Source organism: Lipophrys pholis (assembly GCF_963383615.2).
Source record: "Lipophrys pholis genome assembly, chromosome: 11".
Lineage (NCBI taxonomy): Eukaryota > Metazoa > Chordata > Actinopteri > Blenniiformes > Blenniidae > Lipophrys > Lipophrys pholis.
In genome coordinates, this window is record NC_137631.1 from 26,318,257 (window position 1) to 26,334,835 (window position 16,579).

Below are 16,579 nucleotides of genomic sequence, written 5' to 3' on the forward strand. Positions count from 1 at the left end.
CAATCACAGGCCACTAGAGGTTACAATCACCACAGAATAAAGATTGGCTCCTCATTAAAAAAAAAAAAAAAAAAAAACTGAACAGGCGAGCAAAAAAAAAAAAATAAATAAAGAATAGAAAATAGAAAACACCACTTCACACACTTATTGCTACGTGCCAAATTCTGGTGGATATTTTCAGTTAGGAGAGCTGCCACATTACAGAGAGCAGCTGCACAAAGGGTTAATGTTGCTGCCTGCAGAGCTGATCACAAGGACATTCAGACCGTTTTTCTTTTTTTTTTTTAATGTCGAAGCCAAGAAAAAAAACAAAAACTAGATTTAAGATGCACCATTCATTTCTAAAATGACGCTTGCCAGAAGATATTTTTTTTCCAACCACCTCTGCCAATCACGATTCATAAAATAGCTGCTAACTGAATAAAGAACAAATGCTGCGTCTTCAAGATATAATTCAGTGAGGAAAAAAAGAACAAAAAATAAAGAAAGAAAGAATCACAGGATTTACACTGGAGAACACTTTGCAGGCTCGGTTAGTCAGTACAATCTAAATATATACAGTCCCACTGACATTAGTTGAAATAAGAAATGGGAGGAGGGGAGAAAAAGAAAAAAGGAGGGAGAAGAGAGTCATGCTAGACGAGGTTGAGCAGGACATTGAGGGAGAAACAGCAGAAGAGGTAGATGCAGTAAACACACACGAAGGGAGAATCTAGGGGGTTGTGTGCCACCTGGTGGCAGGTCCAAGAGAGTGTGCGGCGGAGGACACGCAGCGGGACTCCCACGCCCATGAGCAGACGGCTGGGCGCCGCCACCGCGGCTAGAGAGGAAAGTCGGGTACCTGAGGGTTGGAGGTCGGCCGAGGGCGCCGCCGCCGCCGCCATGGCCCTTCCGGGAGCATCCACGGTGGCTGTCGGGGTTTGGGGTGGCTGGTTCTCCTGCGGAAACGAGAGAACGGACACGACTGAGCGGACGTGGGCACTTTGAAAAAGGTCAAATTGCCTCCGAGGAAAACATGCCTCCGACAAATTAGTCTTCACACCATCACAAATTTCTATTTTCAGCTGGATCGTATGAAGTGTTTTGTTTGAGATGTTTCTTTAAAAAAAAAAAAAAAAAAAAACTGCTGTGAAGTTATTTAAATTTAAAAATACAAGTTAATAAATGAACAAAGTTGCAGCTATTATCAAACAACCTGCTCAAAAAGGAAGAGAAAATCCTACCAAAACACCATAAACTGGATCAAATGACAGAAATATACCAATTTATAAATCAGCATTGGTGGTAATATAAGACATATGAGTCCAAATAAACATAAATAGAATCATTTCCATTGCCCCATTGTCTAATAACTACATCTGACGTGCAGTACCTTAGCTGTGATGGGAGCAGGGGAGGGAGCAGGCCTCTTCCTCTGAGCATAGCCAGACAGACGGTAACAGTAGTGGGGTTTGCAGTAAAACTTCCCTGCAGGACAGAAAAAAAACACACACACAAAGCACATAAACACAAATATGTACAGTACAGAAAAAAAATCTTCACATTCCACCTCACTGAGTCCGTAGACTGTGTCTGGTCGGTGGAATCCGTCTCGATTCGGAGCGGCAGTGGGTTTCTGTCCCACGGCTCGCTCTTGGGAGACAGCTTCTCTGTGTCATTGAACAATCTGCTGCCTGTCCTTGAGCACAATGGGTATCTCCGAGAGAGAAACTCATAAGACTGCACTCAGTCCTGGAGGTCTCATGAATATGAAACATTTTGTCTTACAGCGATATCATGTCATCATAGCTGGATATTGTTATTTCCGTGAACAGAAATGAGGATGAACGGCGAGGTTTAGATGCATGCTTGGCGTGAGGCCGCCACTAGAGGGCAGTAAAAGCTGTGAAAGAAACTGTGAGGGTCACGTTCCTTCTTGATGAGGCCTCGTCTTTGTCTGTTTTTGCATTGAAACAATTCAATCGTTTTTAATCAGTTTGTATATTTGCATGCCCCCAAAGAGTCCCCAGTCCCATAACCAGACTGAACAGCTCATCATGACTTAAAATAAAGAGTGCAATAACTGACCGCTATACGAGTTTTATATAATGAATTTTATTGCTCTGTTTAAAACCTTCTTCCTCCTTTTAAATATTTACGCAGTGGCGCATGCACAGTTTTTTATGCATTATATTGCTCTCTTAAATTTTATACCTCTGACATATTTATAATGTGGCACTTGCGACGGACTGCACTGCACTTACAGATTCATTGTTTTAAACAATGACAAAGACTATTCTGATTCTCTGATGCACACAATCCAAAGCCATGCATGTTGGCGGTGATCTTTCCTCGATCGATCCTCCCCTAAGATGGACGGCTGGATGCGTGTCAGTCTCACCGTCCTCCACGTCGAACGCATACGAGGACAGTCGCAGCGTTGTGCTGCAGTAGTCACACTTGAAGCAGCTGCGATGGAAGAACTTCCCCTCTGCACTCAGCCTCTCCATCACGTAGACGCGCTTTCGACAGAAGAAACAGACGTCGCTGCCGCCGATGTTGACGGGGAACTCTTTTCGGAGAGAGCCCTGTGGAAAGAAACGGAATCCAATCACTTTTTTAAAATAAATAAATAAATAGGGAAACGTTTGGGAAGAGCAGATGGGAGGCTATATACACTATATTTACATGTTTACACCAGGCCAGATAACAATTAGCACTAAAAGTTATCTATAAAGTGACACTCTGACACTAAAGGGAGACTATTCTACGTTGCTGTAGAAAACCACACTCTCTCGCAGGTGATACTGTGATTGGCACAGCCACATGCCTTCTACCCTGTGGACAGCGTGCTTACCAAATCCCTCCTATCGGGTACAAGTGGGGGCTTGGCGTCTTCCTGAGACTGTAGCCGAGTGGCTATCTGCTCAGCCAATGAGCCAACTCCCCCAGTGTACATCCTTACATAGCGCTAATGACAACATCAAGAGGGGGGGGGGGGGAAGAGAAAAACAAGAGGACACGTAGACAAACATTAGAAATGATGAATGAAAGAGAGGAAACAGAAGCAAAACAGAAGGGAGAGGCGTGTGGAAGGAGGGCAACAAGTGCGTCAACACAGTGGGTTTAGGCACAACAAAGCAATATTTCCCATGCTTGAGTGATCAACTGTTAAGATGCACTGGCAGCCCCGCCTCACTGGAGACAAACCAAAATCCTAGAGGAGAAGGTAAGTCACTCTGCACTCAGTTACACAAATTATTTAACACGTTTTGGCATTTGCGGGGGCAATGCTGCATTTGGGACGAGAGCATTTAAAACCGCAGCACCTGAGGAATTCTAAACCTGTAATGCTGTATAATAAGACATTCATAATGATCAGTACACCGGATTCCACTCATGTGAAGCAGCCGTGCAAATTTCTTTCATTTACATGCACACACAAAGGCGCTCACACAGCAACACACACACACACACTAAATATAGACACGGAAATGCTGCCGTACGCCATTCAGAGCGACACGTTATCCCCAAAACCCAGTCAACACATGAAATTACGCTCATCTTAAATCCTGAAATAATCTACTCCGGGATTAGATTTCTTTCTATTAAAGCTCCTAAAACAGCTTTTATATCCTCTATAGGCAGAGGAATTAAGGCCGACCGTAGTACGAGGAAAGCCTGAGCCGTGGAAACTGTTCCTATGGATGAAATGTGAACACGTTTGCTGCAGCGTAGCTGCACTGCGCCGCTAAACTGGAACTTGGCAGCAGTGGAAACTATGGCTCGTCGACATCAGATTTACACTAGATGAGATGTTCTCTGCCAAGCCGCTCTTCCAGTGTAAATCAAACGCTTAGGGGCTAAATGACTGTGGGAATTACAACACGCTCCTGTGAGAACGCTCTCAAATCCCTTCTGTTTGCTTGACCACATATTTATCGCAGCGCCCGCTGTCAACCACCACCTGGATGCAAGTTAGTTCAACAAGCAGCCAACTTTCAGAGCAGGTCTCGGGTGAGTTCACAAGTTAAGACGCCGGAGTACCACTGTGTCCCATCGCGTCCAGGTGGGAACAGGCTACCTGTCTCAAGCTGTCGGATGTGGAGGGGGGGGAATCGGGGGGGCTTTGCGCTCGGGTCAGGTGCCACTGTTCCATAAAGAAACGTGAAGGCTTTTTCTTAGGCTCCACAAAAAAAAAAAAGGAAAAGAGTCATTAAAAATGAAGATAACAATATGCTTTTTTTCTTCTTTTTCATTCACAAAGTGGTAATTAGGGCTGCACTGATTATTTACACAGAACAAATGCCTACATTTGAGATACTGATATTAAGCATACGAGTACCTAATATCATCATCATAATTCTTAGAATTGAATGTTGTTCATTTACAGACAACGTATAAAGGGGTTGAAACATTACACCAATATATAACGGCACTCTCAAACTGCTTTGGTGCCTCATATAATATGATGTTTAATGAATAAAGTGAAACAATGAGTAGTTACAATAGTTTCACGATGCATTTTTTGTGTGGCTGAGTCTCATCTGGGTCGCTCTCCAGCGCCCATTATTAATAGACTTGTCAGAAATTGTCATAATAAAGAACTCTGAAATTAATCTGTCACTTAGCATCACTTTGCATGAATTTAGCATCATTTTCCTTTGACAAAGCCAAGACAAAAGAAAAATAAATCACTTTAATCACTAATACACGATCAGATCATCAATTGCTGCATTGGATGATGAGTTGCTTTGTTCAGGTTGATTTCATCAGGTGTAATTGCATGACAGCACATTTACAAGTACCTGAGCGCAGTACTGGAACAAATAAAAATGACTCGTATCAGTTTTACCCTACATGAGATTCGCAATTCACTCTAAGAACGATTAAGTCTTTAGAATTTACAAGTTGCAGTCATTGGCTTCACTATACTGATAAGTGAGTGTGCCGTCTACTCCGTGCTGTCGTTTCTATCACTCATTTCCAATTTTATTTCTTCAGAAACTTGAGCTGCCCATTGTTAAAAAAAAAAAAAAAAGGGCTAATTCACCTGAGGTCCCACTCTGTGGCCCTCAAACTGACAGGCCAGCTGCTCGGCCCGTTCCTGAATACTAAGCACATATAAGGGCGTTTGGCTGTCGGAGTCCAGCCGCCTCACTGACTCCTGCAGAGAAACACATTATTTAATCACCGACGGGACGTACAAAGAGGAAAGTGAAGATTACGCTTTGTTTTTGGAAACCCCCAGAAAAGCTATCACTCTTTGAAAAAATAAAATAAAAAAACACTCGTCATTGTGGCCAAAGACTAAAGATGGTTTGTTTGTCATTGTTTGCGTAGTTTAAACTGTCGGCCTTTAATTTATGTGAAAATGTGAGCCCAACTACGTAAACTATGGAAGCTGAAAATCTGATTATACGCCGTCTGTTTCAATTGGTGTTTATCTTTAGTGATGCTTTCTGTCTTCTCGGTAGGTGAAAAACTCCCGAGGAGGTTTGTTGGGCGGCCCGCCGCACCAGAAACCGAACCTTTCCGGGGGAGTCGAGAGGGGACGGCGGTGAACCAGGACTCTCGGTCAGGCCTCGGGACAAGTGCCACTGCTCTAAAAAGAAACGGGATGGCTTTTTCTTGGGCTTCAAGGAAGGAGAGGAATAGGATTAGATTTGAAATTAAAAAAAAATAAAAAAAATAATGTACGCGCACACCGATGGCATATTGTTCATTAAAAGCTAAGAAACGGGTCCAGTTCATCTAAAAGTCGAGCGTTCACCTTTGGAGGCTTGTTGGGTTTGCCTTTAAACTTGGAGATTAGGCGTTCCGCCCTCTCCTGTATACCGGGTATGTGAATGGGTCCTGGGTCATCCAGGTGCAGTGGCCTCCACCCCTGCCAAGGGAGCGATCTTTAGACGACCAGCGTGCACAAAACTGCCTTAAACATCATGTTTTCTTATTCAGAGAAAAGCTCTGCAATGCATTCTGTTTATTTACAACTATTGCCTCACATAAAAAAAACTTTAATAAATAAAAAAACAAAAAAACAAAGAACAACCACAAGCAATAAACACAGCAGTGGCATGCCCAGTTCTTATTAATGTAATCACTCATTTACTCTACCCCGGGTGCCAGCGGCCTCTCATAGTATTCAAGCTCCTCTTCCTCTGGGCTTTTTTGCAAATGCTTAAAAGAGGAAAGTAAACACAGACTGTAAAAAAAACCCACCTTGGATTATTTTGAGCGCACGCACGCACGCACAAACACACACACACACACTCTGTTGAAAATGAGTTGTGGACTGTTACTTGGAGCAGGATTGTAATACAACATTGTCGACTCATAAATTCGGTCATTATTTCCAGCAGCCATCACACTTGGACAACATACTCCACCAGCTCCTCAGATAACAACACACACAACCCATCTCGTCCGCGGGGAAGGAAACAAAGACTGTGGCCTCTCCGGGAGGTCCTCCTGGGGAGATGCAGGGTTTTGCTGTTGTTCATGCTGCGAGCTACAGACGAATGCGATGTACAGCAGACACGTTGTGGAAGGGGACGGTATGGGAGCGGGAAGACTAAAGGGACACCGTGACTGGGTCTGCTATGACGACTCTGGCTAGAGGCGGACGGACACAGACAGACAAGAGACGGCAGGCTGTGCGTCACCTCGGAGTGAAGAGAGAGCGAGGAAGTGGAGGAGGAAGAAGGGAGCAGAATGGTTTTCTTTGGGCAGCTCCGAGAGCTCGAGCTGGACAGCTGGTCTGCACCGCTCCTGGCCTTGAGAGACGACGGACGGGAACAGCAGATTCGGCAGAAGATGAAGATGATGATGATGATGAGAAGAATAGAAAATGATGAGCTACTGCTAAAAAATAAAGAGGATTCAGACTCCTTCCGATAACTGATTCACACTCATTTACAAACCTTGAGAACCTCAAAAAGGGAAGTTATATTGCATCCAAAGTTAGTAATCCATTGGGTTAATGGGATTAGTGGGCTATTAGATTCAAGGTTAGATATATTCACATGTAGGAAGGCATGAAGTGCATCTTTAAACACGCATACCAAAAGACCAAGCAAGGCAACCATAGTATTTAATCCTTGTTCTCCTTCATTCAAGGTCAAGACTTCTAGGTCGCCGGCATCAACTGAATGATTTTGCGGCTAATAAAGTTGCTAAATAAGTGCAAAGGAGTGAAGGCATGAGCTCCTTGTTTCCTGTTCTGAAGGCTATTGTAAGACAGGGGTGTCAAACATGACAAACGTGTTATTTTCCACCTGAATGTTCATTAAAATTGTATTTATGTTGAGACTGTAGTCATTTTCAGAAGAAATGGTTTGGGATTGTGAAAATACAGACATGTTGATCATGTATAGTACTTATTGCACTTTCCTATGAGCTCCACTTCTGTGTTCTCATGCTAGATCCTGTCAGCAGTCAGTCACAGGAGAGGAATGAAATGGACACTTTCCACAGAAAAGTATTTCAGAGTACAAATATTATTTGAAGTTTCTCCAGTCAGCCAGTTCATCGTTTCTTTTTTATACACACCTACCTGAAAAATAGACCACCCGTTTATGTTTATGGCAAAATAAGCCCCTGTATAAACACGGCACGCACAAATGGCTGCGACATTCAACAGAAACTGGCTAAAGTTTGCTGCACAGCAGTTTTTCATAAAAAGATCTCAAACACAAGGTGCCTAATGCTCTCAATTCACCGGTGGTTTAAGAAACAACAGCGTGTTAAACACTTGGTGAAGAGCAGTACTTAGAATTACAAAGATTATTTCAAGTCTCTCCACTCGACTTTCCATTTTACTCAGACGCTGGAGACAAATAGTGCATTAAGAGGAAATCGTTTTAAAGACAGCACTGAATTGAATCCCTTTAAACAACAGACTGAGGATTTGATTTGATGCCTAAGCTTGTGACACTACAAAGAAAAGAAGACAACTTTCAAAGCATCAGCAGGAGAAAACTGGTTGGGGCAGTTGCAGATGGAGCGAACTTTGTTTGCCGACATGGAAATATGACACAGTAGGTCAGGGAACGATGAGGCAGGCCAGCTCAGCTACAGCTACGCTTCGGGATCTAAGTCTTAATCTGAAGCTGTGCTGTCAGATTAAAAAGGTAAAATGACAGAAAACTCAACAAGAAAGGGAAGATCAGTATCTTTTGAGTTTCTACCCTCTGATCCAGTACCGTTACTGAAAAGATACCTGGGAAACACTCCAAGACATGTTTATTTACCATGCACTGGAAGCCTGTTTCACATTATGGGTCCATGCAAATACTAAAATACAGAGTGAAATAAATGATAGATCCTCACTCTCACAAGCTGACCACTTGGTGAGAATTCAATTCTCCTCCAAGATAAAATTCAATAGTTCTTTATTTTGAAAGAAGCCACAATTTGAGTTTACGTCTTATTTTTGTTCTATTTGCTTCCTTTCGTACACAAAGAAGACATGTGGGACGGTTGAAATCAATTTTGACAGTGTATAAAGCCAATATAAGAACATCTACAAATGATGGTACACTACTCGCCTATAATGATTACCCTTTCACAAAATTCTCCAAGAAGAAGCAGAGTGCTTATGTACGGTTTGAATTTATGGATAAGTTGAAATTGAATTACTGCACACACAGAATCTTCCATTCTTTAAATTGTGAGTAGGATCTTATGCTGACACATTTGCAGTACATTCCTCAGTATTTTTCTAGTCATTCAAACCTTCATCCACTTTGCCAAATTGGGTAAATTAAACTGCACAGAGCCTGAAAGCATCTCAGCGGATGTTTTTCATTAATACTATAATTTCATAATGAACTCATTATTCACAGTCTTGGTTAATGAAGACGCCTTCATTCCCCGTCGCTAGCGGATGGGAGCTCTGATCTACTTCTATGAGAAAGCGAACAGGGGCTCGACGGGAGGTGGAAAAGGAGCGTGGGATCTACCAAACATACCTGCTCCCCTCTGTTGGGCAGCGTCTGACACTTGACCATTTCTTTGTAGCGAATGCTCAGCTGTTCCTGCTGCTGTGTGCGTCTCTGAAGCAGGACGGGAGAAGCGAGGCGGACACACTATGACTGTGCTGTACACCTTTATCTCTTTTAAACACACACACACACAAACACACACACAGAGCTGCAGCACTATACTTGATAGTTAAAACAAACACACACTTTCACACTTAAGCTGCTGAGTGAAATCCTCCAGATCTCAGATACACCGAGGACACTGGGTTAGGTTAAAACAGGGATTTCTGGGTTAGTTGATGAGTCTAGCCGTTAGCCTCTACGGTGGGGGGTGTGGGGGGGGGGGGGGGGGGGGGGGGCTGGTTAAAGTTTACCTTTCTCCATGCTGGGACAGGCGCCAAGCGCAATGGCTCTTTCACTGGGGTTTGTGGAGGGCTAGGGGGGAAAAGGCGGTCCAGATTGGGCAGAGAATCCCCCTTTTGTGGCCGGAGAGAGAGGAGGGACAACAAGCGGGCGCAGAACAACCATGCAAGGTGTCATGAAATGGTCCGTGAGCGGAGGTGAAGCCAAGGAGAGAACAGAGAGAAGGAAGTGAATCACACATGAATGCAGCAGGAAAATATGTGTTCGGAACAGATAAGGAAATGACAAGATGTCGTAAGAGGACGATGCAGCGGGACTTTATGGGGCATTTATAGCAGCGCCGCAGTACAATGTCAAGTAGAAAGAAAAACAATAGATGAAATGAGGGAAGAATGAATCACCTGAGAGGATAAAATATCCCCTGACAAGCGCATAATTTTGCCTTTATAAATCTGCACATACTGAGGCACGGCTTAGAACGATTACTCCCACGTAAGATTTTTAGATACAGTCACAGATTTCGGATGATTTAAAGCTGCACAATTCATCACCAGTTTTCCTGCGACTCAAGACACCACGAATGAAGCGCTGCCTTTCTCTCCTGTAGCAATATCATGTACTGTCTGAAGAGGCCACACCTCCCACCCACTCCTCTGCCGGTCCCCGGTGACGAGCAAACCAGAGCTCTGTGAAGCCTCCGAGGCCTCCAAGCCCAGTCAGCGCTGTGAGGCCACCTACATGAACCAGGGAACAATACCCAGCCTGACCGATATCAGCATGTAAATACAGAAGCCTACAGCTCATTTATCAGCAGAATAAAGAGCCTGTGACACAGAAGAGTCACTGTTAAGATAAAACAAACCACAATGGGTACGCAATCTGACCTTTTCTCTCCATTTCCACCACAAACTTAATCACGCACTTTTTCCCGCCCCACATACCTGTCTTTTGAGTCCCGTGTGCTGAGCCGGAGCATTTTCCTCGAACTTGGCGAGCAGCTGGGTGGCCATGACCTTCACTTTGTTGTTGTTCCCCACAGCGGCAGAGTCCATCTTTCTCTCGGCCAGGACGGCGGGGACAGATGGCCTGTCGTCACGGCCGACCCTCGATAGCTCCTCCTGTCACAAAGTGATGGAAACAGCTCAATTTTCTTTCCCCACCCAGTCGCTTTTACTCTATTGCGATTAATTCATGTGTTCTAAAACGACAAGAAGCTTTGCTGTCTGAAGCACTCACATCCTCAGTCTGACTGGTTTTCCTTCTCTTCCCCAAACCGTCCACGTCCTTTTCCTTTTTGTCCTGTTGATGACATGTCATGAGTTATCTCCGACCACACCATGCTGATTTTTGTGATTAAAGACGGGAGTGGGAGTTGCTAAAAGGCTGTTTTAAGACACTGACCTTGGGGTTTCGCTTCCTGGAGATCGCTATGCTCTGACCCAGCTTGCTCAGGAAGGAGATGGGAGACTTGGTGCTGGCTATTAGCGCGGCCTTATCCTCTGGACTTAAGTTGTGGTTATCTGAAAAAGCATGCAAAAGAAGTGAGTACATCAACAGCTAAATACAGTTTAAAGGCCTCTCAGACGGCATTGCCGCTTCTCACCTCCGGGTGGCACTGTGTCTTTAAACATCTCATAGAACTGGCTGAGATACATGACCATGGAGAGTTTGTCTGGCTCCACCACTGAAGACATCTCCTTGCCAGTCATGCATGGAGAGATCCCAAACTCCCTCTCTGCCACGTCGAAACCCAACTGGTTATTCTTCTCCTGATCTCGCTCGTCCAGAGAGTCAAAATCACTGCAAACAGCGAGAGAGAGAGCGAGGGAGACAGAGAGAGAGCGTCAAATATAAGTGACTAGTGAGAATAACACGACCAGTTTATTCATTTCTCACTATTCCTGCTGTTCATTTACATTAATAGCACATAAAAGCTTTTAACTGATGAGTTTTGGAGATTTTTCTTTATTAATTGTTTTTTTACATGGAAATACTGTAATTCAAGAACAGTCATTTTTGTCTCAATACAAAACAATGCCGGTGAATCTCAAAACGTATGTCAATTTTTGGGGTAATTTAGGCTTATACTCATAACAATCAAAACTTAAAATCACTTTGACAGTTTTAATTGTCATACAGTTTCAAATTATGAGTAAAAAATTTTAAATAAGGTTCGAATTGATTTCACTCGTGTAATAATTCTAAAATATGTACAATTCAATGTTAAACTTTCATTGGTTTCAATGGTGCTCAGAGCCACTCAAAATGCAACTTTCTGGAAACAATCGGACTCCGTCTCCATATAGACGGAGGAAACGCTGCACATGCTCAGTAGATGGACAATAAGAACAATGTTTGTCTCCATCGTGTCATGACTCCCCGTCCATATTCTCCTGGAACTTGGTAGTTTTATTGTTGACAGTCACCGTAATAACAATCCAATTTCATTGTCTGTCTATACAAATGTCCGCGTACTCCCGATTGTTAATGTTTATAGCGTATTGTTCCCTGTCCACGTCTGTGTGTGGTTTCATTACAACAACAAACAGCACCCACTAGTGACTCAACATGAAAACTTTGTTTTCAGAACTTTGCCATTTAAACATGACTTTTCTGAAACGAAAATGTAAAAACAATGCATGTTGTTGTGTAAACGGGGCCTTCTTTTTTTCTTACTAGTTTCTCACCTTCCCAGCTTTTATTATGGCTATAAAATTTTGAAACTTTATGAAAGCTGTGTGAGTTACCAAGGTCACTCTGATTTTCAATAAACTGAAACAAAGTGTAAAAGGTTTGTTAAAACTGAAATGAACCGCAGAATCAGGAGATGATTTTGATTTTAAAGTGGATTCAGTTGCTGTTTTGATATTCCTTGAACATAAAAGGTCTGATCAAGTGTCCCGTTTCAAATACCAATGAATCAGCAGGTCTAGAAAACAAAGACGGACCAAATCTCTACTTTCAAGCTCTAATTATATTCATAATGGAAGTGAACCTGCTCTGCATATGTTTTAGTATAAACTCAGATAAAATACCATCTCTACTTTGTGGAAAGCATTACTGTAAATATCAATATACCATTAACATGGCTCATCAATACAGCCGCACATGCTGCATTTACAAACATTAGCATCGGGCGCCGAGTGGAACCTCCACTAAAACTCCCTTTTAACTGTCCATCGTATACATGCAGACACGTGAATGCACTTTCTCCAATGTCCCTCCACTCATCAGCCTCCCTCCTCCCATCACCCGGCCAATCAGAGCTCAGCTGCGGCTGCACTACTTGGTAAAGGTCAGGCAGGACACGGACGCTAATAGCTCATAATGTTAATTGGCACGGTGTCTCCAGAGGGCAGAAAACTACATTAGGCGTTGCGGATGGAGATGTTGCGTTGTTTGTAGTGTGTGTGTGGGTAAAAAGGAGCGTTTATGTGTGTGTGTGTGTGTGTGTGTGTGTGTGTGTGTGTGTGTGTGTGTGTGTGTGTGTGTGTGTGTGTGTGTGCGTGTGTGTGTGTGTAGGAGGAGGGGAGGAGGAACATGAGGAGGGCTCCCTTAAGGGACCCGAGGGGCCATTATCACTGGTTAGCTGTCACCTCATTTATAGTGAATCATCGTTCAGCAGCGAGGCCCCAACCAGACAATAAACATCATAAGCAACCAACAAACACATAAACACAGCGGGAAGGTCATTTTAGGCACAGCATAGCAGCCTTAACCCCTTCGTCTTTTAACACTTAGCAAAAAGCCGCAATCTGGAAAACACATTTGCCACCCACAATTTTTGTTTTATTTCCTTAATACTCACATGAGATCCGGCCGGTATCTGTGGATGAGGGCACACAGGGCCAGGCCGCTCTTCCAGGACATGGTGAGGTCTGACACACTAACATTCCTGTATCCCTCCGTTTGCCTCTGGCACCAGTTGAGCAGTTTACTGGATCGAGCAATAGATTCTGGTGTGCAGAAAGGAAGAGAGGTTAAAATTTTTTATTTAAAAATGCATTACATGGTTTGGTGGTGAAGCAACAGGTGGAGCAAAGGCTGGATTAAATACAGCGTGAACACGTCTGTTGATGTGCAATCTCTTGGCCTTGGTCGGGCGGGGCTGAGCACAGGATCATAAAGTTTTGGCATCCGCAGCGTCGTCATCCATGTTAGTAAAAGTTTCAATCAGCCCACAAGAACAAAAAAAAATTAAAATTACAACCCATGACATGTATAAAAATTATTCATGTGAGGATGAAGTGTTAGCAGAAGAAGCAAAACTCGCGGGAAACCTCTAAAAGAGCGAGAAGTGACACGTCGACTCGAGCCAAGAAGCTTGAATGAGAATCACTGACTGAGTTAGTGCTGGCGTAGGAAGTGTTGTAGGCTGTGCTCTCAGTCCATCTACAAACTTTGATCATTCCACTCTTCATTTTTATGTGATCCATTCATTAACACAAAGCAAATAGGCTTAAAACTTAAAAAAAAAAAAAAAAAAAAAAAACACGAGGAATCCCTGAAAAGCAACACCATGCACTTGGACTTGTTGTTACCTTGCAATTGCTTGTCAAGCAGGCAATTGTCTAGAGTGAAAATAGTTGATTATTACATTTCAGCAACAGTGATTGCGGCAAATCCCAGACTTAATCAATGAAGAATTTTATTATTATACAACTATACAACTAAATCCCCCAAAAGTTGGTATTCTGCCTTATATGAGCATAAACGACATATCGGATGTTGAAATTCCAAAGATGAGGGTAGCAACGCAGCGGAAAAAAGGTTTATCTCTTTTAACAATTGTGTGTAAGTATTTAGGAAGTGAGTTGGTGGAGTTTTCAGAGAAGAACACAGTCACATTCTTGTCTGATGCCGGATTGTAGAAGCTCAACAGTTATTGTATCTGGGGTTTTTTATTTTGGCAGACTGAACAGAAACAAGTGCAGGATTCAGAGTCTTTTACGGCGACACAGAAATAGATGCAAAATTATCTTTATTAGATATACAAGGCTTTACCTAAAGAAATGTCTGGATGCGAGTTCAAATAAACCCTAAATGTACTTTTAAGCACTGATGGTAAACTGCGACAGATGCTAATCCAACTCCAGGTTATTGCCTTCCAGGCCTGTCATTGTGTCTTTTTTTAAACTCTTTGGAGATGTGTCGCGGCCTTTAAGTTAAAAACAAATTTTTCCATGAACACTTGACATGTTTTATTATGTTCTATTGGGAGTGAAGCACAGGTCATGAGATTTGCTAATCTATGTACTCTGTTTTCATTTACTTTTAAAGGGGCATCTCAACTTTTGGGGAATTAGGGTGGTAAAACAGTACGGAGTCTCTTTTTTGTTTTGTTGGGACATTTTAAAAAAGAAATATACAAACCATTCCTGGCCAACTTGGGCGTTGACGAGTTGATCACATTCTCAATTTCAATGCGAAGCTCCTGGTGCTCCCCAGTGTCAATAAGGTGCCGCACCTGCAACATCGAGATTATTAAAGCACATCTGAGATTAGTAAAGGTATTATATGACCTATACAAAACTGGTGTAACTAGTTTAGCAAAACCACTGTGGCTTAAAATTGGTTCTTGAGCAAAAGCAGCCACAGAAAAAATTTAACAATTACAATTTGATGTCTACAAGTAGACAAATTAAGAGATTTGAAATGGCTTGTTTGGGCATGTTCTCACCTGGCTGGGCTTGAGGAAGTTAAGGCTAATGTTGGGATAACGTGTTGTTGGATCAACACTGTAGTGACTGAAGTTCTTACTGACGTTCTCGGGAGTGGTCTGAGGCAGGAGACGATAAATGCTCTCCCTGAGACACAGAGGAGAATAAAATCTTCTTATGTAATGAGCAGGCAAAGTCCAAGTTCCGATACAGCTGCCATATAGTGATAAATTAAAATAACATAGATTTTTAAGGTGCACAAAGGTAGTAGGACTGTGAAGTCACATGCCGTTCAGTACTTATGAGAGCCTCTTATCCCATTAGTACTAGCAGAGGTGGGACTGATGCTCCAAATCACATACAGGCACATTTCCGATTAAACCACTTAGAGATAAAAGGGTGTGTTTAAAGAAGTACAGTGTGGCTGTGTGTGTGTGTGTGTGCGCGCGCATCAGTGTTTCCACACCCTCACCTCTCAGCCAGCACTTCAAGAGGGGTTTTTCCTTGAGCCCAGCTCTTCACCATCCACCCGGAGTCCATGCCTGCCAGGAAACCTCGGGCAATGCCAGTGCCCATCGGCCAGAACGGCTGCGGACAACAGCCGACGCCACATTCAACAACCAAATATGGCCACAGGTGCTCAAATGGTTTGGAACGTTTTCTTTTTAAACTGCCTAACTTGACCCCCAGAGTCTGCAAAACCATTTAAAGGCTTCATCCATCTCGCTCACCTCCAGCAGGCTGTCGCCCACCAGCGCCACCAGCAGCTGGTGGCCGTTGCGTTGACGCACCATGGCGGCATTCTCCGAGGCGTACATGCAGGTGAAGTCGAACATGGCTACGTCGGGCTGGCCGTAATGGTTGATGGCGAAGTCCAGGGTGGGCAGCTGTTGATTAGTTGAGAAATCTGCAGCCTCGCGTGCGTAGGACAGCAATGCAGTCTGGTCTACGTTTGCCCTGGACAGCAGCATTTCAGTGTCTGCGTAGTCCTACATGAGAAAAGACCAAATTGACTGAATAAGGGAACCTGACACCATAGATACATATCAATAAAGACATATTAATGTGTACAAAGACGTCACATGAAGTGTAGTGGCTTTAAAGCCACTCAAGAGTAAAAACAATATAATCAAATAAACGTGCGTACTTTAAAAAAAACTGTTTCTATCCAGTTTAATGATGTATTGAACCATTCAAATGGCACTTATTAGGAAAGAACTGTGTAATTCATCTTTAAAAAGAATTGTTGACATGGTGCTGGAAAGAACTACGCTGCTCACGAGTCTGTCCAACATGTAGCATCAAATCACTGCGTGCTTTCAACAAGACATGTTTTCATAGCGAGCGGTGAGAGGTACATTCTTCCGTCTCCGAGCTTGCCTGGATCCTCAGTGCCGGGCTGGTGGCGGTAATAATGGGTGAGGGGAAGGGCAGGGTTAGTGGAAGATTTGAACAGTGGTTGTTTTGTAATTTGTGGTGCTGCCTTCAAATGCCCTGACTGGCTTGTGCTATGACCAGACTTACACCCTTCCTGCACCACAGTCATTTTAAAAAAGGGATCTGTGCAGGTGATTGCATCCAAAAAAACCCCCA

General features: G+C 43.3%; 1 protein-coding gene across 1 annotated transcript in view; it reads right to left on the reverse strand.

The window, feature by feature from the left end:
- The window catches only part of mical3a (microtubule associated monooxygenase, calponin and LIM domain containing 3a), a 66,597-nt gene that overhangs the window by 26,486 nt on the left and 23,532 nt on the right, over positions 1 to 16,579 (reverse strand). Inside the window, exons 8-28 of the mRNA XM_080474854.1 lie at positions 15,718 to 15,975; positions 15,459 to 15,574; positions 15,007 to 15,133; positions 14,700 to 14,793; positions 13,135 to 13,282; positions 10,930 to 11,126; positions 10,728 to 10,846; positions 10,563 to 10,625; positions 10,268 to 10,444; positions 9,338 to 9,439; positions 8,952 to 9,035; positions 6,645 to 6,755; positions 6,097 to 6,159; positions 5,753 to 5,866; positions 5,511 to 5,615; positions 5,033 to 5,146; positions 4,064 to 4,165; positions 2,837 to 2,950; positions 2,381 to 2,567; positions 1,373 to 1,467; positions 842 to 938 (exon numbers count right to left, since the gene is read on the reverse strand). Coding sequence (XP_080330980.1) covers positions 842 to 938; positions 1,373 to 1,467; positions 2,381 to 2,567; positions 2,837 to 2,950; positions 4,064 to 4,165; positions 5,033 to 5,146; positions 5,511 to 5,615; positions 5,753 to 5,866; positions 6,097 to 6,159; positions 6,645 to 6,755; positions 8,952 to 9,035; positions 9,338 to 9,439; positions 10,268 to 10,444; positions 10,563 to 10,625; positions 10,728 to 10,846; positions 10,930 to 11,126; positions 13,135 to 13,282; positions 14,700 to 14,793; positions 15,007 to 15,133; positions 15,459 to 15,574; positions 15,718 to 15,975 — 2,587 coding nt within the window. The remainder of the gene's footprint in view (positions 1 to 841; positions 939 to 1,372; positions 1,468 to 2,380; positions 2,568 to 2,836; positions 2,951 to 4,063; positions 4,166 to 5,032; positions 5,147 to 5,510; positions 5,616 to 5,752; positions 5,867 to 6,096; positions 6,160 to 6,644; positions 6,756 to 8,951; positions 9,036 to 9,337; positions 9,440 to 10,267; positions 10,445 to 10,562; positions 10,626 to 10,727; positions 10,847 to 10,929; positions 11,127 to 13,134; positions 13,283 to 14,699; positions 14,794 to 15,006; positions 15,134 to 15,458; positions 15,575 to 15,717; positions 15,976 to 16,579) is intronic.